This window comes from Pseudopipra pipra, chromosome 5, assembly GCF_036250125.1.
Source record: "Pseudopipra pipra isolate bDixPip1 chromosome 5, bDixPip1.hap1, whole genome shotgun sequence".
In the NCBI taxonomy this organism is placed as follows: domain Eukaryota; kingdom Metazoa; phylum Chordata; class Aves; order Passeriformes; family Pipridae; genus Pseudopipra; species Pseudopipra pipra.
The window spans coordinates 39,275,038-39,299,522 of record NC_087553.1 but is presented as its reverse complement, the minus strand read 5'-3'; the positions used below and the strand labels follow the sequence as shown (position 1 = coordinate 39,299,522).

General features: G+C 37.2%; 1 protein-coding gene across 9 annotated transcripts in view; it reads left to right on the top strand.

Moving 5' to 3' along the window:
• Nucleotides 1-24,485, top strand: part of LGR5 (leucine rich repeat containing G protein-coupled receptor 5) — an 88,861-nt gene that overhangs the window by 42,373 nt on the left and 22,003 nt on the right. For 8 of the 9 annotated variants that reach the window (XM_064655654.1, XM_064655652.1, XM_064655650.1 and 5 more), the window contains 4 exons: nt 7,117-7,188; nt 8,792-8,863; nt 19,665-19,880; nt 22,576-22,647. In XM_064655654.1, the coding sequence (XP_064511724.1) occupies nt 7,117-7,188; nt 8,792-8,863; nt 19,665-19,880; nt 22,576-22,647 (432 nt within the window). The remainder of the gene's footprint in view (nt 1-7,116; nt 7,189-8,791; nt 8,864-19,664; nt 19,881-22,575; nt 22,648-24,485) is intronic. The other variant, XM_064655655.1, reaches the window with a different exon arrangement.

Genomic DNA, 24,485 nt, shown 5'->3' with positions numbered 1-24,485 from the left:
GAAACAGTGACAATAGTTTTCTCCCCTAGTGTTTGCTTGCAGAGTTTTAGTTTACTAGGAAAGAACAAACCTGAGCACAGAAGATCCTGCTGTATGAGCTAACAACTTGTGACCTTTACACCCACAAAAAAGGGCCCTGATGTTCTGGAGCTGTCGCTGCCTTTGTTGCTGTCCCTTTGATGCCACCAAAGCGAGTAACAACAAAGAACTCGCCCATGTGGATGTGTCAGCCTGACATCCTCCAAACTGCCCTTTTTGCTGTCTTACCAAGAATGACAAGATGAGGAACAACAAAAAAAAAAAAAAAAAAAAAAAACAGAAAAAAGAACAACGCAGTAAATGCTAAGTCAGAGTTGCTTGCATTGCTTGTTGAATAGCTTGTGCTGACAGACAATTATTCTGGAAATGTTAGTGCAAATTGCATGGAGCAGCCTTGACACTGGAGCTGCTGTGCATCTGTGGTATAAAAAAGGGGAGGCGGTGGGGAAGGAAGAAAATAGAAGTGAAAAGAGTCAGATATGCATGAAAGCAGAAACAATAAATGTTCTAGGTTGATATCCAAGAAATCCTGTAGGCGCTGCTGCGTTACTCTTATTGAGCATCTGTTGAAGTTTATTTTTGGCTTGTAGCTTATAAGTGCTTTCTGGAACTTGTAATTTATTATCCAGCAATATTCATTAGGAACTAGTTTAGAACATCAAACAGAGTCACTGGAAGAAGATTTTGTGTTTTGCGATCAATACAGATAGTGACATTATACTTAATTAGACCAAGGTGAAGCATGCTATATATCTATAGATCCTGAGGCAGGATTTTAATTTAATTCTTACACATTCCGTGTGTACTGCAGTAGCAAGTATGCAGAAATAATTTCCTTTTTTTATCAGTGGAAGTTCAGCCTGTTTGTAGACTGCTTGACTTCAGTGCAGTGACCACTTTTGGTACTTACATGGGTCAGTTTTTCACTTGCTTAGGATTATGGCTAAGGGATTTGGCGCATATGACATTTATATCTAATAGGTTCACAAGCACAGTAAAATCAACTTCTAAGTTGTTTTTCTGAATTTCCAAGCAGGATTAGCAGTGATTTCTCCAGTAATTCATTGGTGCTGCCTCATTGTACCACTCAGGATAACAGCAGCAACCTCAAAACTTGGATCTACATTGTTTGTGTTTTTTGTCTGTCACACTAAAATGACTAAATAGCTAACAGATTTTTCATTATTGACAGTGTGATCATGGTGTGTTGTACTGCAGTACACTTCAGCCAGTTCCTGCTATTAATGATTGTTGTTATTAATTCCTACCCTTTCTGGTGATACTGACACTACTGGGATAAATTGAAAACCAGCATCGGAAGTGTAAATGACACTTGGAAGACCCAGCTTAGGAAATGAGTTATGTATGATCCACCATTTAATGTTCCATCTTGATGTAACATTTAAACAGTGAGAAAGAAATTTTAACAATTTTAAGGTTGTTCTGAGAGCAGTGATTTGGTAACAATATTCTTCAAACACAAAAGGAATGCCTTTTATTAGTTGTATCCATGGGGTCCACTGCTGGGAATCAGTGTGGGATTTCCCTGCTGATGTTGGGCTCCTTCCAGATGGTTGGCCTTGCAGCAATTGGAAGGCAGTTTCTTGGATACCTGTTGAGCAGAAGGGTCCTGTTGGAGTCCTGTAGAAGAACAAAGCAGCTTGTTCTCAGTGCTGGCTAGGGAGAGCTTCACAAATGGAGAGATCAGTTGTCTCTAGCAGTTACCGGATCACACTCATGCCAGGTACAGAAAGAGGCTCTGCCTTTTATACATGGAGAAAGAAATAGCATGTTTTAGACCATATCCTTAACTGGCAAAAATCTGTTTTATCAAAGCCAGCTCAAGATCAAATACACACTGATTTAATTCCAACTGCTTTAGGTCAGTTGGAGTTATTCCAGTTTACATCCTATGAGAATTTGGCACATGCATTTTAAAAGGCAATTAGGCCCTAAAGCAAGAGCAGACTGTGTTATATTTGAATTTCCAACTAAATTGTAAGTAGCAATAAATATAATATACAGCACAATTATGACTTGCACACTCCCCTCCCCTTTTTTAAAGAAAGGAGAATATCTTTACATTTTCTTTTTTGATCTCTCTGAGCATCAGATTTTTTAATATATCATTTGACCTACATTTCTTTTTATATTGCTATAATTAGTTTTAATTAACACAACAGATTGAAATATAAAAAGATAATTGACATACAGACTAACATTTAAATTCCAAGTCTAACATAGTAATTCTTAAAAAAAAAGTTGAAATATATGTTGATGTCACACATTAGTTATTAACACTCTAATTAATCACCCATTAATTCATGCATTCCTATTGCATTGGTCTGAGAATAGTCATTAATAAATATAAAATGAAACTCATCTCAGAATTTTAGTTGACACTCAGTAAGTGCTGGATGAATGTCCATTTTGTCAGAGCTTTTTTAAATGTAAGAAGAAGGAACGTTTCATGTTACCTATTTATTGATGTATATGCAAGCCGGAGAAAATTATGGTCATAGAAATATATAAATTATATAGTGGCTATACTTTTATATAGGAGGACTAAATATATATGTGTTGTGTGTTTATGTATCTTTGATATAGTTTGTCAGTAAAAAAAATTGAAGCAAGATTCAAGATTGGTAATTCTTCCTTGAACAAAGACAGTTTTTTATATCAGAACAAGTTGTTTTAGAAAAAGATTTGGAAATTTATGTTTTCTTGTTATACTTCCATGTTCCTCCCCAGGCAGCCATTTCCTTCCTTAGAAATTGGGATAATAGTTTTAGGATTGGTAGTAGTGCTGTTGGTGCAGCTCCTCAGAGACAAGTGCTGGCAAGTATGATACTGTGGTAGGATGCAAATGAGAGTCCTATTTCTACTTGTGTCAGCACAAATTTTTCCACAGGCATCAATGAGACTGGTATTTCACCACGGATCTTTATCAGTTATTCAGAACTATTATGGCATTTGGAGAGGCAGATCAGACTTTTAAGAAGTTTCAAATTACAAAAGAGAGTTTCTTATCTGTACACAAGATAAAAAAGACACAGTCATGATTACATGAATTTTAATGGAATTTTCTACATCACATGCTAGTGTTTTAGCACCAAATTCAGGAAGGTACCACATAGCAGCAGAACTGTCCCATCTGTTGCGGTTTTTCACTGTCTCAGGCCTTCTGTAGTTCCAATTTCTATTCAGAAAAGCAAAGATTATTTTTTTTCAACAATTTTTAGGTTCTTCCGTATGATCCCTGTTCAGTTTTCTGTCTGGAGAGTTTTTTAGCTGTAGTATATACAATGTAGCAAATTATAAATAAACCTCTGTTTTCCAAGAAAACAGGCAAATATAAAACTGACTGAATTGTGACTCTGTTGATGTTAATCTACTCATAAATATAAATTTTTATACATATATATATATAAACATATTCATGATAGCATTCTCTTAGCATGTGCAGGCCTTGCTCTCATTCCTTAAATAAAATCAGCAAACCGGTTAGTGAACAGAAGTAAAATGCAGAGTCAAAGAGACATCAAGGCAGGATAGTCGTTCACAGAATTATTTTTGTAGAAACCCCTCTGTATCTTTGCACAGTTGAAGAATGATTTCATATTGCACTCATCTTTACGTTCTGTATAGGATATTGCACTATGTGAGAACTGATTAAATATAATGCAACACAAGTGATGCAATGATATATAACCTAATCTATATTAAAGAACATGCACTGGCACTAGTCTAGAAACATTGAGTCAGTTTGGTGTTCATATTATAATTTACTGGGATAAGAAGAAGAATCCAAAATATTTATCAGAAATTTGACCGTAATGACTTTGTACTTAACTGTATTTGTTCTGAAATAGAATTACAAGAGATTTCACTGCATTTTCTCTTCTTAATAGTGGAGCTTGACTCCTTCCACAGTGTTTATTCCCATCATATGTTGACCTGTATCACTATCCAGAGTGTCATCTATTCTCCTGCATTTCAGCACCTTGAAAGAGTTGATCAGTAACTTGTTCCAGAAAATTCCATTGTGCTAATCCTGTTAGAACACAGCATGAATATTAATCAGTGTAAACATATACTTTTTCTCAAGGAGACAATTACCTTCCTTTCATGTCCTGGCTATAGGTTTGATACTACTAGATTTTGAAATACGCTTCACAGATGCTTGTTCAGCATTTGCTGGACTAGATTTTACTTAGGCAAAGAAGAAAAGCAGCCACTACCCGTATTGTACTAGCACTGTCTGCTGCAGACAGTGAGAAGTAGCTGGGTTAGATTTACCACAGGTTCTTTCCACAGTCAGTGGAAAGGTGCTTTCTTTGTTAAAGGCCATGGTTTTTTATCTGTACAGAGAAGACTTTTTAGTGTTTCGAGTTCACCTTCCTTCCCATCAGGTAATGAGGAGATGTTTGGTGCCAGGAAAGGCTTGTCGTGGTGCAGAAAACATCCACACATAAAGCTGTTTCTAGTTGGCAAAGAAGAATTATTGTATTAGAAATATAAAGGAAATAGTTGACTGTTCTCAGTTACAACCTCATATTTATTTGCTTCAATCTGATGAAGTTTTTCTTTTCAGACAACGAAAGGAAAACAAAAAAAAGTTTCTGATAATTTTTGGAGCTTTCTGTGAGTTTCTTACATCTCTTATGAAGAAACATGCAATAGTATAAAAACATAGCAAATGCCTAAGCTAAAGGTATCCTAGTATCTTGACTCCAGCTGTGGCAGATACTGAAGGAGACGTGGCACTTCTCTGTAAACTTTTCCAGCCCCATTAATTTGCAAGATTATTCAAAGCACTGCAAGTAAAATCTAAATCTAAAATAATATAGCCCAGAAAATGTGATCCTTTTTGATTACTTTTTCATTAAAGAGATGTGATACATGTAAGCCTGAATGTATGTAATGAGATATTTTTAAAATAACAAGGTATTTGTAAAATAATGTCAGAAATACTTGAAATAAAAGAATTAACTTTCAAAAATGGGAATTCAAAGTTGTTCAAATAATAAAAGCCAGACATATGGTTACATAAATGCTATAAACAAACTATTTCATTCCTGCTCTCCGAAATCATTACCTAAATACTCAACTATGGAGACAAATATTATGTCCATTCTCATTTGTTCAGGGAAATTATATTTACCCATTCAGACTAAAATTACTACCCAAAGTATATCCAAAGTTCAGAAAAATGTTGGGAAGCTTCCCTCAAATAATTTAGGATAATAGAAAACAAAATCCCTAAGGTGGAGAAAAGTGGACGCTGGTAGATACTTGATATATAGTGTAGTGTCAACAAAGGGATTAATTTTCCCCTATGCCAAAGCTGAGAATAGAAACACAGTAAGAAAATGCTGCAAGGAAGACATTAAAAATTATCAGGAACAAATAACCTGAACTTAATGAGCTTTGCAGCATGCCTTAAAGAACTGATGTGCTAGATTTCATCCAAGAATATTGAAAGAATTAGACAATTATGCAAATGAATAATTTTTCCTGATTTTTACAGAATACTACAATGCTAGGGAATTCCAGTGGACTGGAAAGATGCTACTATTGTGCCAGTGTTCAGAAGTGGTTTCGAGAAACATCTTGGGAATAGATAGGCGCTTTTCCAGAACTTGTTCCACAGTAAATCATGAAATAGCCATCATGAGAAAGCATTTACTATGGTAAATGAAGGTCAGACAACGTCACTACATCTAAAATAATTGTTGCCAGGTGTCTACCTTTTCTGACAATGTCAGTTTGCTTTGTGAGAGAACTACAAGGACATACATGCATTTGTGATATACTTTATGTAACCCTCTACTGAAATATGTAGGGCTGTACATGATGAGCATGATCTGCTGCTGCATTAGCAGAGAAATATCATATAAGATAGAATTAATCACTGTCTGCAAAATTAGTGAAAGGTCTTTCCAAACTGAAAAATATTCAGAGCAGGCAACTATCAGTAAGACAAGAGGGCATAGTCTTAAGCTCTGTCAGGGGAGGTTTAGGTTGGATATTAGGAAGAAATTCTTTACAGAGAGGGTAATCCTGCATTGGAATGGGCTGCCCAGGGAAGTGGTGGATTGTCCGTCGCTGGAGGTTTTTAAGATGAGACTGGATGTGGCACTTAGTGCCATAGTCTGGTAACCATGGTGGTAGTGGATCGAGGGTTGGACTTGATGATCTCAGAGATCTTTTCCAACCTGGCTGATTCTATGATTCTAATTCAGTCCTGTAGGTTCTTCTCTGGCAGCTTGGTACCTAAGGCATTTCCTGGAACTAATCCTATGTTCTTTCCTGAGGGCCAGAACATGGAAATGCCATTATTTTGTATCAAATAGATTATCCCTTTCCTGAGCAAAAACCTTACAGAATGCAGCCTTTTTTTGGTAAGAGTAACATGCTTTACAGAGGTATTTGTTGTACTTAACTAGGTCCGTAGAATACTTTCCGGCATTCTGAGAGGAAGATGCAATAGAAGTAGGGAAAAAAGCCCTACAAATTTCAGCAAATACTTTTTGCCAGCTTATTACACAACTGCTCACAGGAAAACTATTATTCCACTGGTACAGCAGTTTTATGTGTAGTTATTTTAAAATGAACTGTGGTCATTACTATATGGATCTATTTTTATATTAGTGCAGATGAGTTAAATGTGGTCGGACATCATACATGCACAATTACACAAAGTGCATGTCTGTAAATCCTCTGATGCTAATTGTTGTCAGTAGGTCTGTATTTTAGTTGCTGGGATTGCTCTAACCTCTAAAAACAATATGAAGAATTCATTCAATGTGCATTCTAAACCATAAGGACAATTTGCTATGAAATTGTTCTTTTTTTCTGCAGTCCATCTGTCAGTGGATCAACTGTGCAGTTAAAGAATTCTTTTTTTTTTTCTTTAAAACGTGTATTAATGACAAAACTAGGTTCTTCAACTACTGTCTCTGGCATTGGTTGCTCAAACATAGCTGTGTTGCACTTTCTAACAACCAAATTAATTCCACATGAAGAGAAAAAAAAGTATTCACTCTTTTTCTTTTCCTTTTTCAAACTTTGCAGACGTCTTGCAGGAAATGGCTTGACATACATTCCTAAGGGAGCATTTGCTGGCCTTTTCAGTCTTAAAGTGCTGTAAGTAAACTGTGTGTTGTTTGATATATTTCTGATTTCCTAAATGCTCCAGGGAACTAATTAGCCAGTGAAGTTTTGATCAAGTAAATTACATATTTCGATCAGCTCACTTTGAACAATTCAATTGAAGTGAGGATACATATGAACATCATTAAATCTTTGTTTTTTCATATAGAAAATATCCTAAACAAAGGTTGGAAAACATTAATGGCATTCTAAAAACAACTTGCTCATCAAGTAGATGTCTCTGTACAATATCAAAGGTAAAAATTGGTTCAGTTAATAGTTTCTTCAATTGTCTCAAAGTTCTGATTTCAAGTGAACTTCTCATGATCACACAAAACTGGGGTTAAATTGCCTTTTCCTTTTTTTGAGAGCCAGGGGGGGTAAAAAACATTACTGTAGAACACAATGTAATTTACAATGCAGTCCATATTTCATATCTTGCTGTTTACAATGTAATGACTATTGGATAAATTATAAAAAATATTACAAAACCCTGTATTATTTGGAGTAATATGTCACTCATACAGTTACTAAAATTATTAGCAGGCCACATACCACAGTGGGGATTACACTAGAGGGGATCTTCGCCTATGTAAAATTCACAGAAATTGTATTATTAGCAAGAACACCAACCTCCTAGGCAGTGTCAAGCCAAGCCTGATGCTACTGTAAGAGTATACAAAACTCTACTGAAAAAATACACAACTGGAAAAGAAGTATGAAGAGATTCTTATTCCATCTTCTTTTCAGTTGGTGAGCTCTAGCTCTTGTTGGCCCAAGGAGCTTTAGGTCTGCCAAAAATTATTTCTTTTCTAGTCTCCCATTGAGTATGCCTCATTTTGAAGGCAGCATGTACTGCTTCAGATTTATCCACATAGAATTCTTTTATATGTGTAGGAGTTGGTCCAAACAAGGATATTAGGTAGTGTGAATGAAACCATATTCAAAGGGAGAAAAAGATTAGTTAGGAATGAAAAGTGATTTTTCAATCTTTGCAAGCTAAACGATGTGATATTTCAGAAAACAGATTTGTCAGGTCATTGCTAGCAACCTTCAGTTTGAGAAAATCTATTTCACTGAAAAAAATAAAGCAGTTTTTATAGAGATCAAATTTTCTTCAGACCAAATCATAAATTCCTCATGCAGTTAAAAGTTACATTTGCCATAGTAGCATTTTCCTGAGTAAGGATTTCAAGAGTCAGTCCTTCACAGCTTTATCAGAATAGAATCACTTCAGAAGGAAAACAAAATTGGTACATGAGAATGAAAATTTCAGAGTCACTGGAGGCAATTAGGAGCTTAAGCCCTATTGAAAGAAAATCGGATTTATTCTTTTAACTTTCTCAGTTGCTTTGAAAATTCTGCTCAAAGCTGTTATCTAGCTGTTAACAAAGCTAATATGCTACAGGTATTTGTTTGCTTTGAAGAGAGTGGGCTTTTGACAGGGTCAGGGAACTGGAGTATTTGTGTAGCTTTCCTTTGTTTGTAATCTGAAAGTAGAACTACTACAAAAGAGGTAAGCTTGGAAGAAAATTTGCAATAGAAAGAAATTGTCTTTACTGTGTTGATTCTGGGTTTTGTGCTACTCAAAATGTAGGATGCTGCAGAATAACCAGCTACGCCAGGTTCCTACTGAAGCACTCCAGAACTTGCGCAGCCTGCAGTCTCTGTGAGTATACCTGATAAATCAACTTGCAACCTTGCATGAACAGTAATGTATGGTTACCTATTAATTATCTGTTAATATCACTTAATAATGTGCTGAATCAACTTTTTCTTTTAACTCTCTGTGAGCTGCTTTTCAAGAGAATTGTACTCTCAATTAAGCATCAAAACCGACTGATTTCGTTTCAGTAATTTCATGACACTGACAGCTTCTTTGCAGAATTATAAACTGGTTCACCATCTGAAAAGGCACTCTTTGGTCTGCAATGCTTTTTGTCCAGAACACAGTTTCTTGTTAAGATTCTTTGCCAGGGAAGAGAAAGAATCCCAAATGACTCCCTTGGTTTTTTTTCATTTGGTGTATTTTTTTTCTTTTTAAGCAGTATGGAAAACACTATTAGCTCATGAAACAAAGTGTGTTAGAAGATGCTTAATTATATTCTGTGCTTCTGGCAGGTCTCTGTATTTATAGTTCTTGACTGTGCGTGCTGACTCAGTCCATGAGCTTCAGTTTTAACAGAACTCCTGCCAAAACTGCTGGACCAGGAGTGAAGATTGGCTGCTTCATAGTATTAACGAAATTATTTCTGATATGCTTCTACTCCATAATATAAGGATGGTTGTATCAGGTTGTGCTAAAAGCTGACCTAGCCCAGCATTGAGCCTTCAAGAACAGATACTAAAGGAAAACTGGAAAGTCCAGCAAAGAATATAATAGTACTGCTTTGGTAAACTGTCCCAGCTGCCAGAAATTTGCACTCAAGGACTCACTGAGCCTATTGTGGCTTTGGTAACTCCTCAGAGTTTTCTTTTATGAGTTGGTACAGTTGCTTTTTGAGCCAGTGAAACACTCATGATTTTTTTGTGGCAGCATGTCTGCTGATCAGCTAGCCAGTGTAGCATGGTGAAGTACCTTCTGTTATTTCCTTGGATCTTCACCACATTTGATGTTCTCTAAATGCAGCAGCAGGAGAAAGTGGAAACAGCAGTTCTCTATTGATGTACACCAGAGTTATACAACTCTGTTGTATCTTCATTAGTCAATTTTTCAGGCGTAGGCTGTTAGGATTGTTTCTCATGTGGAAGCTCTTCCATTCCTCTGTTCATCCTTGTCACTTTACTGAACTTTCTTTCAGTTCTCATGTATTTGATCTGAGAGAAGTGAAGGAGGGATAAGCCCTGCATAGCATGTTTAAAGTGCTTGCATACCATGGATTTATAGAGGGCAATTATGGACACTTTTTTGTTTGCTTTCCTACTAACTATCAAAACTTTGGTTTTTTAATTTTTTAACCTTTACTGAATGCCAAGATGTTATTTTCATACTTATTACAACTGCAGGACCTCTTTCTAGCATGTTAGTAGCTACTCAAGAGCTTGTCCTGTAAAGTTTGAATTGCCTTTTCCCTAAGTGCCTCTCTTGACACCTACCTGTACTGAACTTCCTCTGCCCTGTTCTTGTGCAGTCAACTGGGTATCATGAGTTCCTTCTGCTGCACTTGCAATTCGCATTTTGAAACCACAAAGACCCTTGTGCTGTCTCAACACAGGATGCAGTAAATAGAGTTAGTTTCTGAATTATTCATAGACTTGCATTGTCACCTGATAAATAAAAAAAACCCCTGAATTTTCTAAAGGATCTACTGATTTTGAGTATGCAGCATAAAATATCTAGATGATTGGAAACAGAGAAGCACTTCTTTGGTCAGAGGAAGATGTCAGCTGCCTCTTCTCTCTGCCTTAGTTGATCACCTTATAATGTCACAGAATTACTCTCAAATAAAATTATTATCCTAAAAAGTTCCAAGATCTACATGGGGAATTCAGTCTTTAAGTTCAAGTAGCTATTACAGAAAATATTGCTACAGTGTGCACTGATCACCAACATCACTAGTAAGAGTCTAACCACGACAAGGGTAGAGTGAGCATCTGTACAAAGCTGGTGCATCTGTACCAGTCTAGTTAGATTTAAGATGTGTTGATTGGGAATTGTACTACGATGAACATACTCTTCTTTTTTGTGTGTATTAAGAAGTTCCACAAGAAGGCTAACATATTTTGCATACGTTCAGTTCAGCCAAGCTCTGGAGAACAGAATGAATGAAATTAATGGATTTTTGTGTTTTCAGCAAAATTATGTCACCTGTGTATGACTTACCACTGCACAGGCACACATTATACTGTATTAGCTCCCAGGTTCTTTTGTCCGTCTTGAACAAAATTTACCTCCATAATACACAAGCATTTGTTAAGGTTTCTAAAGGTGAAACAGCCCTAAGAATTAATTATCTTCTAATTGTTATTTGGTCAAGTGCCTTTTTTCTTTATTGACCAGGCACAGACAAATATCTCAGCCGTATACTTTTGAGGTTACAGTTCTTTCCTTTGATCTTTGGAAAAGTCATGAGAAAATGCTGGTCTAGTGACTATACTAGGTTTTCTTTCTGCTAAACAAACAAAAAAAAAAATCTCGCTGAGATCACATCACTCTATACACATTCTGGACCAAAACAAGATAAGCCAAGCCAACAAGAGTTGCTTTGTTGCTCTGAAAGAGTTTTTGGTACAGTTTCTAAACAAAATGACAGTTTCGCTCAGGCTTTGTTGTAAATATTTTTTTCTTTGGGTGAAGAAGTTGAAGTAAACCAGAGTTTGTGCAGTCCATGTAAAGGACTTAGTTTGTGACTGAATTAAAACAGAGGGAGAATAGGAATGGTCAGTAGAAGGATTTAAATAGCTGTCTAGCAGACCCAAGATGGAGTGATACAGGTTTGTACAGAAAAACTACTATCACCTGAAAAATGATCACTGGCAAAAGAGACCTCTTTGAGAAAAAGAAAACTATTATTCTTTTGTTTGCTTAAAAGGGGTTGTGCCTGTCAGATAAAGGTGTGCACAGATTCAATTTCTTGTTTCATATAGTCTAGGAATTTTCTTTTCACAAGGTTGTTTTGCATTGGTTTCTGATTTACAATAGGAATTCTTTCTTGAAACCTTTGAAATGGCAGGAGTCTTTTCAAGAGTTTAATTAAGAGGTTAAAAGCCTTCACAAAAGCAGTTTCTATAAGATAGCAACTTCTTGTATTTATTATGTATAAGTATGCAGGTGGCATGATTTCTGAAAGCCTCATTAACCCTTTGCTTTAGGTTAGTATAGATGTGAAAAACAAAACCAGTGACTGGACTCAAATCTCTGCCCTTTGTGGTTTTACTCAAGAAAGGCAGTCATGCAGAGGGGCAAGCCTTTGCAACTGCCTTGCTACCTTGATCACTGTGAAGGATTATGTTAAAATCCTTTTTATGGAAGTATACATATCTTATCGTGCATATGTGCACAATATGTGTGTATATATATATATGCACATGCAAATTTTGCACATTCACTCGTAATGCAAAATCATCCCAAATTTTTGCACAAGAAGGTATTTCTGGCTGTTATGCACTCTTTATTATCTAGTTCCAGGCTAAAAGAGGACAGTATAGGTATCAATATTGATAGATTCATTAATTGATATTAAATGGCCTGTGGTATAGAGAATAAGAACTGATGTATTGCAGGAACAAGCAACAGTTTTTTCCACTTTATTGTCCAAGTTTTAATATTGCTGGTATGACAAGTTTGAGTGATAAATATTCATAGATTTCTTAAGGCTTGAACATACCTCTGGAACAGATCAATCTTCTTTAGACAGCAGACATTACTTAATAAATACTGTAAAATGAGAAATGGGCAGAAAAATTAATCAACACCCCATAAGATCTGTGAACTTTCCTTTGACAGCAAAAATCTATGAGAAAACCTTTATATTGTTTCCTCAAAACAAATGAACATTTTTTTTTCTTTCACTGAAACAGAAAAATAAGATTAAACAATGTTAAAATCTTCTCCAATTCTATAAGAGTCTTTGTAGTTCAGCAGTCAAAACCAGTGACGTTCTACTTTGATCAGTGAATGACTTCAGCTACCAGAGCTTGGGTAATGTGTGGATAGGACTCCAATTCCCTTTGTGGCAATAGGATTTAAGGAAGTAACCAGACCATGCTGATTTTGAGATGTGGTTTTGAGCAGAAGGATATCTTCAACTTCTTATATAGGCTATAATTTTCCTCTGAAATCTAGTGTGAACACAAATTATCTGGATTACTAGTCCTAACAATTCAAATGGCTTTTATTTCTGTCAAGCGCAAAAGAGTTTGCAGGTACCATGAGTGAAAGGGAAGAACACACAATCACTGATGTGTTACAACTTAGTAGTTGGTAGCAGTTGAAATGTCACTTGAATGCTGCCATCCCTAGTACTCACCTTGAGCAAGTGTATTTCTTTAGGACAGAATATAAGCAGCTGATCTCTAGGTTTTATGTTTCACACATCATCAGTATCTCCATTCTGCATTTAAATCATGAAACCTTTTAGTGATTTTGAATATCAGTGTATAGTCCAAAACTTTTTACATATGGATATTGATTTTTTTTTCAAGTGTCGTTCTTAATTAACAGCTTATTTTCTGTCCAACTTGTTTCATTTAATACGTGTATTTGTTTAAATAGGTATCTTTGTTTCTCTAGAGTGATCATCTTTCATTACACCCCTTATGTACCAGAACTGACATAGAATTTCAGTATTTTTGAACAAGCAGGGATTGGTGACATATCGATAATTTTTTTTACTGTTTTCCTGAACATTTTAATATAAATTTTATATTACTAGCATCCGAAAAGTTGCAGATCTCCACTAGGAAATGTTACTTAATAAAGGAGGAAAGGGTAATTTGCCTTGCAGATGGCAAAGCAAAGCTTCTGCTCTTCTTTTATTGAGACTACCGTAACAACCCTTTGCAGTGAATACTACAGATGAAACTGCATTCCCTGTTTATTTTCTTGTTTTGACATCATTGTTAATAAGCAGCTTTTACCGCTGCATTGTAAGACACAGAAATAGTCACAATAAAGAACAAATCATGTGATGTCTCACCAAACCAGTCATCAAGGACATTTAAAAACAAGCATTATTTACTGTACAACCTGCTTTCATTCCTGTGAAATTTAAGAGGACTTTTACTTTAATTGTAGAAAACAGAGCAGAATACAACATAGCCTGTTTTCCAAAGCACTTTGAACAGTTGACAGTGGGAAAAAATAAACCATCTTTTCTCTGTTGACAACCTGCAAAGTTGAAATTTAGGTAAGCAAATTAATTGGACTTTACAAGTAACAAAAAAATAGCATCAATGAAATGTTTTAGAATTTCCTAACAGAATTTGTAGATTGCTTAAATTTTATTTTGAGATGTTTCAGTATTTTTAGAGCACCTGATGGTGACACAAAGTTTTACACAAAATATTATCTAGAAATGTCTCGGATGTCCTCAGTTGTTACCTGGCTGGAACAGGTCAGCAAATGGATTTTTTGTCATCTTTCTACTCCCACAAATATTTGACGTTTCAAGAGAAATTTCCATTCTTAACCTGAAGAAGAGTTGAAGACTTTGAGGGCACAGAATTCTGAAATGCTTCCAGTTCAGGCTTGAAATTAGAAAGCTGCTTTCCTCCTCCTCCCCCCCCCCCCCCCCCCCCGAAGTGTTAACTTGAAACAATTTTTTTCCAGTTTGATGCTTAATAATCCTAATTTTTAGTTGAAAGACCAAACAACTTTGATGAAATTACATTCTCCCAAGAGAACTGTTTTCATGACAAGGCAGGAACCTTAGCTGTGGTTTTCCATGTCACACTCCATGATAATGAAGGCTACAGAAGGCATGATTCTTAGGAAACCTGGTACCTCAATAGGTACCCACAAACTCCCAGAGGAAGAATTTCCCCCATTTTAAATCAAGGTTGTTTGTACCTATGAAGGTGTCTGTACACATACGCAAACATGTCTCAAAACTCACTGTTGCGGTCTCCTCATTTTATTGCACATCTTCATCATCTGAGCTGCTAGAGTCCCAAGCACTAGGCAGTTGAAGAGGGACTGAAACATCAGGCAGTAGTACAATGTCAGACCGCCCCTCTCAATCACAGACACTTTTCTTGATTGATAACCAAGGGGAGGAAGGTAGAGGTGCAAGGTTCCCTAAAATGCTTTTGCTACTATTTTTTTTTTAGATGCAGTCCCTAACTCAACCAGCCAGTTGCTTTCAAAGTGGGTTGTAAGTAGACTGTATTAGATCAGCAATTCCAGGACACTGAGTGATGTTTTCTTGCATCCAATAGAAGATACTAGGCATCTGACTCTTTTCTGTCTTATGACTAATCTCAAAAAAGGGGGTTTGTATTGCATATCTTAGAGACAGACAAATTTCTCAACCTCAGAACTGCTAGCCAGAAATCATCTTGCATGGCTGCAACCACCAGGACATACACCACATGTGGAAGGAGGACAAGAAGCTGCTGTTGGAGTAGTTAGCAGTAGGGGGCTTACACTAGATTCCCAAGGAGGTCCTCCTGGGTGCCCTGTAGTGGCATACTGTGGTAGTCACAGCCAGCCTAGAAAAGCAAGCAGTGCTTCAGAGTGCTCCCAGGCTCTGGCCATGATCCATCCTGTTGCACTGGTAGCAGGGTCCTTGGCACACTTTGATCTGTGCCAACCAGCAATTGCCTGAACTGTTCCTGGGGTCCATCTGGCAGTTCGCATGCCCCTGGGAATGTCCCCAGGAGGTGCTGTACATACAGCCACCTTGCTTGGGATACTTGGAGAGATCACTCCAGGCCAGTTGGCTGAGGACCTGTGAGTGTTTCCAGCCTCACCAAACATGCCCATCTAGCTGTGGGGTCCTGATCTGTCTGCAGTCAGATTCTTAGGATAACCCAACAACCCCTGTTAGCACCTACTTTTTCCCACATGTGGGGGTTGAAGGTACCCAGTATCAGAGCCAATCTTTGTACAAACATAGCGTTGCAGTTGGCTGTTTTGCTGTATGCAATGTGCTGGCATCCTGTACCATTGTATTGAATACAAGTTTACCAAACACCTGAGCAGCACATTTGGATTAGGAGAAACACTAAGGATTGAAACTCCCAGAGCTGCAGAGACCTCCTCATGTAAAACTGAGCAGTGGGACAGAAACAAGTGCATGTAGACTGTGACTTATTACTTGTCTTTTTTGGTTTTGCTGTTGCCACACAGTATCAGTATCAGTCCTGTAGAAGTGAGCTATGAGAACTGCTGGTCTGGTGTGTTGGAATAAGCTTTCTACAATTGTCCTAGCATTTTCCCCTGTGGACTGAAGAGGATATCCTGCATAAAAGACCATGTTTGAAAAACATGGCTTACAGTAGCCAGCTATATTTTCATTACATCCACTTTTCAGAGCCAGTTTAGATGTCACTTGCCATTACTTAAATGAGACTTTAGTCAAACTCCTGTGAACAAACCGTTGAAGGGGTCTGTGTCCCCACAGACTAACAAAGATGGTGGGGCTGCAAGTGGCCCTCTTCTGCCTGGGGTACCCTTCCCAGGCAGGGCCTGTCCACAACCCTTTCGTTGCTCTGTACTTTGTGGCGAGGCTTGACTGAGGCTCCCTGCATAATAGAACCAGGTCAGGAGAAGAGGAATCACAGAATCATAGAATCAGCCGGGTTGGAAAAGACCTCTGAGATCATCAAGTACACACCTTCTTTAATCCACTCTGCCTAAAATCAATCCTTGTTTGCTCTCACTTCTCTGCCTCCCCTACCTATTATGTACAGTCCCTTTTCATTTAGTTTTATCTCCTCTACTTCAAACTTTAAATGTCAGAAGAAGCATTTTATTCTTGACTTCTTTATCTGTCTTTGTGGTTTCCCACTTCTCCAGACCCTTCGGTGTACTCTGGCCCTCATCCATTGCAAGAAGAGGCAATCCATGTAATAGCTGTTTATTTCAGAGGGAGAGATGACCTGGGAGAAACCTCCTTCCTGATCTCATATTTAGCATTTGATTTAAACTTGAATGAATGAGCAAGGCACTCTAAAAAGTCATTAAGGAATTTCTTGATTGCTAGATACACCCATGTTGTAGTTGGTTTTGAGAGAAGATGCAGAAAAAGGAAAAAAAATATATATTCTCTTAGAAACGTACTACTGGCATAAAACTTAGTATCCATTCATACTGAATTGATAAAAAAATGCAAATCAGATCTTTTTCAAACATCTACCTTTGCCTGTACCAGTAAATGAATCCTGTTTACAATTCTATATGAACAGTATCTTTTCATAAATTGTGAACATAGTCACAGCATTCACACTATGTCACAGGAAACACTAGTGGGTTACAGTCCACACGGCTCAATCATTTGCTTTAAAAGGCTTAGACATTTTAAGTAAGCTCATGGTGAATTTCATAGTGACTGCTTTATTTACATGCTGCCTATCAGAAGAGATCAAGTATTTCTGTTTCCCTAAATTAGCCCTCTCTGGAATATAATAGCAGCTTTCAAACTCACCACATGTTATCTATATATTTTCAGTTATAAATAGGGTCATACTTGTGAGTTAATGGGTTTAGTTCTGAAAGTGCCAAAACTTTGATCAACACATGTAAAACAATTGACTGAAAAGAGTGATTTTGATCAATGCTTTATACATCAGTGTTCATTACCTACAGTATGACAGGAAACATAACCACTACTGAAACCTTTTAATATCTGCAAGAGGGAAAATGGTACTTGGAAATTTAAAAAAGATTAGATAATAAAAGAGCACTTGAGGCAGTACCTCTTATGAGTACTTGCAGGACATGTAATCCAGTTACAGAACCTGAAGCACAAATCATTGCAGCTTTCTTATTTTTTCCAAGCTTTATCTAAACAATAATTCAACTATTTAGAATTTCATTTATAGTACAGCAGTCTTGTTTTTCTTTTTGTGCTGTGTGTTTTGTTTACGTAGTCGGTGGTGGGTTTCTATTTGGAAACTTAAGCTATAAAAAAATCAGTTCCTTGATTTGTTACGAAATATTGGTAAGATAAAAATCCTGGTCTCACTGACAACAGCAGAAATACTGCCATTTCAGCCACAGGGTCCCATACAAACAACTGACTGTTGGCTTGGCCACACAGCCAAGTATCTTGTGAGTAACTCCTGTGGAGTCAACAGGGACATCCGAGACGCACACGCAGGCTTCCTATTGAACAAGATGTTAACTGCAACACTGCAACACATTTAGTTTGAATAAAGCCTCCATTCTTTAATCAGTGTAACTGTCAAACTAAGGCAACTGTAACTTCTTAGTTTACATACCAGCATCACCCAGGGAAGAAATTTACTTCTGACTGAACACAAAGAAACCTCATCTACTCATTCAAATTATACCTTATTTGAAAACACAGGCATAGCATGGTTCTTGCCTGGGGAACAGGGGAGGAACAATGTGAGTATTTCTAAACATTTCCAGCCTTACCCATTTGTTGACAGACCCTTGAGTTATTTTGGAAGCTCTGTCTCTGCTGCTTGCCATGTCAGTTATTATATTGAAAATTTAATTGTACAAGGGCTTTGACACTGAACCTTATAAATTTGTTCCAACTGACCTTGTCTCAGTTATTTGCCAGCCTGGCACGGAGACTTAGCAGTCATTATTTGTTCTCATGCAGTAGGTAGGAGCAGCATGGAGCAGGAGATAGAATGGTCCTGACATTTTACATGACTTTAAATGAGGAAGAAGCTTTAAATAAAGAGATTATTATGCCCACCACAAAGAGTGTTGCATTTCTCTCAAACAGACCGAATTTAGGTTGTACAGAATTACTGCTTTGTACCGTGAGTCTGGCTGTTTGCTCTGTAGCATTTTCAAACATCTACTTAAATTTATTCGTCTTTCACCATTCACTTAATTACTCCTTTCTACACATTTCAAAAAAAAAGTTTTAGAGCATGGCTTTCATGTTCTGAAAAAGGTACAAGTCACTGCAACGCATTAAAAGAGGAAAACATATATCGGAGTACAAATCCCCAGCTGGATGTTTCACAAAGTTTCGAAAATCTGCAGCACACTTTTAAATCTTTCCTCGAAAGAATCACAGTGAAAAAGCAAAACACAGCAAAAGCTAGTGAATAAATGGTGCTATATTTGAATCACCACATCTACAAAAGGTTCAGTAGATTTAATCCTTATTTACACAAGTGTGAGAGCAAAGCATCACGTGCAGATTCTTCAGAGGTATGACTTGCAGTTGAGCTCCCTCTGTTGGCTCTGCAGCAGCTGAAGTGCATTTAGTAACTTCTTTTTCAATATAAATACATCACATTGGCAACACTAATCTCTGTGTAAAAATCATTATGTTGCACTACTAAAAAATGTGAAGTTCAGTTCTCATTAGAATCATCGGAATAAACAATATTTAAGAAAAAAAACCAGGAACCTCTAGAGGCTCAGGAGTGAGTTCTTGGAATGGGTGTCTAGCGTACGGAATTCCAGATTATCTTGCAGCTCAATGATTTATAGGTTCTGAAAGAGAATCTGGGGATGAGTTTCTTGCACTTTTTTGTTCCATACTTTCAAACAATTGGGAAAGGAAACAAATTCATACCCAGTGTTTAGAGAGACTCTGCTCAAAAATGATCAGTGTGTGCTCTCAGTGAATTGATGGCTCCAAAGGAGAGCTGTCTGCACAGAGCGAGCTGACAAGGAGACTTGTAAACATGATTTGAGTCTCAAGGGTGAGGCTGCAAGCAAGATGGAAGAGATTTCCAGGAAATGAAAACTGGATGTGGGAACCCATGTCCACCCTTTGGGGTTGTGTGCTTGGTGATAACTTATGATAGCCATTGTGGAAAGCCACTGTTCTTTTCTTGAAGTCAATTTTCTCTATTTCTTTTTCTCCTAGGCGTCTGGATGCCAACCACATCAACTATGTGCCCCCCAACTGCTTCAGTGGCTTGGTCTCCCTTAGACACCTGTGGCTAGACGATAATTCTTTGACAGAAATTCCTGTCCAAGCTTTTAGGAGTTTACCAGCACTTCAGGCAATGACATTGGCACTGAATAAAATTCATTACATACCAGACTATGCCTTTGGAAACCTCTCCAGTTTGGTAGTTCTGTAAGTTTCATTGATTGCATTTTAGACACAATCTTTTCTTACAGGGCTTTGGCCTCTTTGTGATGAATTACTTGAGGATGCAATGTTTAATTTAGATGTTACTTGACACAACCCTTAATAATTAAATATTCCCCTAGTCCGTGTCCAGTTGGCAAATTATAGGTAAATAGGTATAGGCATGAGTCTGTTTTGTCTTATAGTCTTAATATTAAATTAATATCTTGGGGCTATGAATCTGCAGTTTCCTTTCTGCAATTGCTCTAGGCTTAGTGATATTCCTGAGATCAAATGATCAATGTCATTTGTTCAGAAAATGGTGTTTTTGAAATATAACTGCAGTTTTCTGAGTTGCATATGTAATACAACCCAAAATTTTTACAAATTATCTTGGAGAAAATAATTTTTTTGCATCTTCCTACAATTTGACTAACATTTCCTAAACCACTTGTTTTGAACTAGCTCAAAAGTTTCCATCTCAATTAAAAAGTATGTAAGGGAGTTAAAAATCACCCTATCTGGTCAGCAAAACAAACAGGAAGGGAGGAATTGTGTGCTCCATAAGATTGACTGAGGGAAGATTAGAAACAGGAAATGAACTGAAATCTTTCTGGGGGACTTGGAAAGAATGCTGTCTAGTAGAAAAAAATATGCATTTCCCTTCATAGAAAGTATATGTATTTGGTTATGTTTGCATACCAGTTCAACTAATTGAAACATGCATGGCTGGCACCAAAATCTGGAAGGTATACTGGAGAGCATGATTTCAGCTTTTTATGTTCTGGGAATGTACCAAGTAGAAAAAAAACTAAACTGGCTGGAGAAACTGAGGTGGAGATGGTATTTCAGGATGCTTTGGAAAATGTTAGCATTATTAAAGAGAGAAGGATATATTCAAGCTTTACAAGCTGTCTGAAACAATAGTTTGTCAGACACTTATGTGTTTTATATGTTTTAGCATATTCCAGCCCCAGTGTAACCACTGAACCTGGCACACATCAGGGTTCTTTATTTAGTCTCTATCTCTCTGTAGTGCTTAATATACTCATATAAGTACATAGGGCCCCATCTGCCTTGTGCTGCAAAACCTTTGCCTTCTCTTTACATTAAGTATCAATCACATTCAAGTTAAAGAGTGGATGGACTTGTCATTTGATTAGGCTTCTAGGCTTATATCAGTGTTGGTAAAGATGAGGTTTTCTTGAATGTTGTTCTCTAGATCCCTACCAGAAATGTAGTGATAAGAGGACAGTTAAGAAATTCAGGAGAAAATAATTTCATTTCATGCCCTGATTGCTTCTGCTCAGTTAGGTTTCCCTATTTAAGATCTGCCTTCCTTATTTCTAATCTTCTGGGCTATATAGTGATTAATAATTTAATCATCCCTCATTACGTGCAACATTTGATATTTCTGGCTCCTCAAAATCTTTGTGTGTGGTTCTACTTTCATTTGTTTGCTACTCTATACAGTCTGGCAAATTTTGAATTCAGTGCAAAAATGCATGGTCAATTGGAGCATGTCAAAACCTTTATAATTAAAGATCCAGACATAATTGGAATTTGGAGATGCACTCTTCATGTTAACTAAAGCATTAAAGGTCAGTGTAGTCATTAAAAATAGAGTTGACTAGGTTTCTTCCTAGGAAAGGAAAAACCTACAGAACATTTTATTTTGCCATCAGAATCCCTGCCTTTAATGGACAGGTAGACTCAATTTCTGTAGGTTTTGCAGAATATTCAGAGATCCTCTGATCTTTAATGATATTTTCAGAGCAGAGTGAAGTATTGAAGGGGCCTGGCAGCCCTCATTCAGAGCCTGTATTTTCTTTTAAAGCAGTATTCCTCTAGTTTCCTTCCACTATAGGGATGAAGTTTTGAGGATGAAATAACAGGAAAAATCTGTTGGGGAAAAGTCATCCTTTTTAAATTAAATGACCTGAAGTGCCTGCAGGTTGTATCTACTCATATTAATCAGTTTGACTCAGAGTGGGTTTTCTCCCTGTTGTTTTAAAGACTTAGAAATAGGCAGACCTCGTAGTCTTTGTGTGTGGGGATTGGTTAAAATATATAAAAATTACTTTCAATTGCTAAGTATTTCAGGAAGTAGTTATTGATTTTCGTCATTTCAAAGGAAGGCAAGTTACAACACTTTTAAGATTAGTTAATTTGCTCATCTCAGCAATGCTGCAACTTCTTGTCTTACGGCTCTGTGTCTGCTTGCATTCTGCAAGCCTAATGCCCCTTACCTGTCTGCCACGCTATCAATCTCCTCATCTGCTGCTGGTTTGTGCCATCCCCTCTAACACCATCTGAATATACATCTTCCAAATATACACCTCACAGCCCACACACAGTTTTTAAGACAACATGTTAATTAACCAATTAACCATCACTAAGAATATGTCTATTTGGCATGCAGACGCCAATCTGAAGCTGCAGGATATAACATTTTTAAACAATCTAGGTGGTTTTAAAACAGATCCCCTCTATGAAACCAAATGTGTGGGTGGAGAGGTATCAGGAGAAAGAGTAGAGGGTGGTGGAGGTGCCTCCTATACATGCACTTTCAAAAGCATGACTTGCATATAATCAATGCATGCCAAAATAAGTTTCTTTTGATTTAACCATCAAAATGTTTTGTTTAAGTCCACTGTGTGCAGTGTGCTTTCCTGACTGCGTGCTTAATGTTCCCCTGCAGACATCTCCATAACAATAGAATCTACTCCCTGGGAAAGAAATGCTTTGATGGGCTCCACAGCCTAGAGACATTGTGAGTTGACCTCTTATTTGTTTCCTTTTTTTTTAAAGTGTTTTCATTAATATTCTGAAAGAATAAAAATAGCCTAAAAGCCAAATGTGGGGTTTGGCTTGCCTAATCATTACAGGATCTAAGTGATAGTTCACAATGACTCTATGTAGCAAATCCTACTTTTGACTATAAAATTAGTTTACCTTTTTAATAAGCATTGTCAATTGATAAATTGTTTGAAAAACAGTTGAAAACTGTATTGAGCATTGAAAATGAAGTGACTATTCATGAAGTTATGTTTGTGTAGTTTAGTACTATTTATTTGTCTTGTTTAATCAGTAAAGCTAATAGCTAGATTGGGAAACTGTCGCAATGAAAAGCTTTAACATTAAGAAACTGTCTTGCCATAGAGGAGCATTAAAAAATTAGATGGTGGGGTTTTTTTAATACCTGGAAAAAGCAAAAGTTCCAGGTAGTCAAATTACACATGTGCTTTACAAGCAGAGGAAGACAAATGTGTCAGTTGTAGCCAAGTTTTTGTCTTTAAAGAACTCTTATAAATAATAGCACTAGTAAAGATTGAAATTTCTTTAAGTTTTCACTGTAGTTCTGTTCAGACCAATTCAAATTTTCTTGAGTTGTCTAGCAAAAAATTGTTCTACAGAAAATGCCGAAGAGGAATGCAGTGCTGGTGGTTAGTGCAAAGTATGCCGCTACAGTTAGTCAAATAAAGATGTCTTCTAGAGTCACCCACAGACCCAAAAAATGCTACAGGGACAGTAAAACCTTGCATATCCTTCCTACAGCACCTGCCACAGTCCGTTGCGTCGTTTTCAGAGATTTTAGATGTTCTACCAAACCAGGACAGAGGCTAAAAAGCCTGTTATGAGGAAGAAACAGTTTCAGACATGAATAATGTTAGTCTGAAAGTTTCTGTTTGCTTTCTTATCCACAGAACTGCGTTCTGCCCACTTTCATGTTTCGTTAAGATCAGGAAGCAAGATGTTTTGGGCTTGTTGGTTTTTTTATCACCAGTTTGGATTACATTGATCCCTTGCCACTGAATTGCAGTTTTACAATTTGGACTTTTAGCTGGCTGCGAGTTGAGAGGAAGTCCCTTAGTGTAGCACTGGAAAGGGAGATGGGAAAGGAAGAAGGAAAGTATAATTGTTTTGGTTTTTTAAGTGATATTCACATGGCACTTGGTCAAAAATGGGGGAAAATAGAACAATGGAATAAGTAATTGCAAACCCAGTCCCAGCCATCTGACACAAGAGAGATGAAAACACAGAGGACAGTCAGGAACCTGGGAGTAAGTGTAGGTGCAGCCACTTCACTGCAATAGGACAGTGTAGCACTTGCCTCAAGCACAGTAATTGCATACTTTGTAGACTGGTTTCCAGATAGTTTCAAAATAATCTAAAGATCTTGGTGTAAATGACGGACACCGGCTTTAAGATCATTTGTTTGCATTGACGCATAGGTCTGGAAATCACATGTAACTGGAGGGCAAAAGCAAACCCTACATGCCTGTAATCTCTTTTTGTCAATAAGCAGGAGAGATTTACAAGCAGGAAGGAAAGCCTTGTTGAGTTCAGACAGCAGTTTCCTGCCTGCATTACTTCAGCCTGATGCTATTTCAATTTCAATCTATTGTAAACTGTGGCTTGTGCTTTGCCTGTTTAAAAAGGCTTTTGGTCCCATTTTTCAGACTGCTTTCATCACAAAGCATTGCCAGAGAACATCACAGTAAAATGGCATATCTCAATTTTAGTTTCGGGTATCTCCTAAATGCTAAAGGATATGTATGCCATGCTGAGAGCAGAAGCAGGATTATAATCCATTCAGCCTACCAGAAT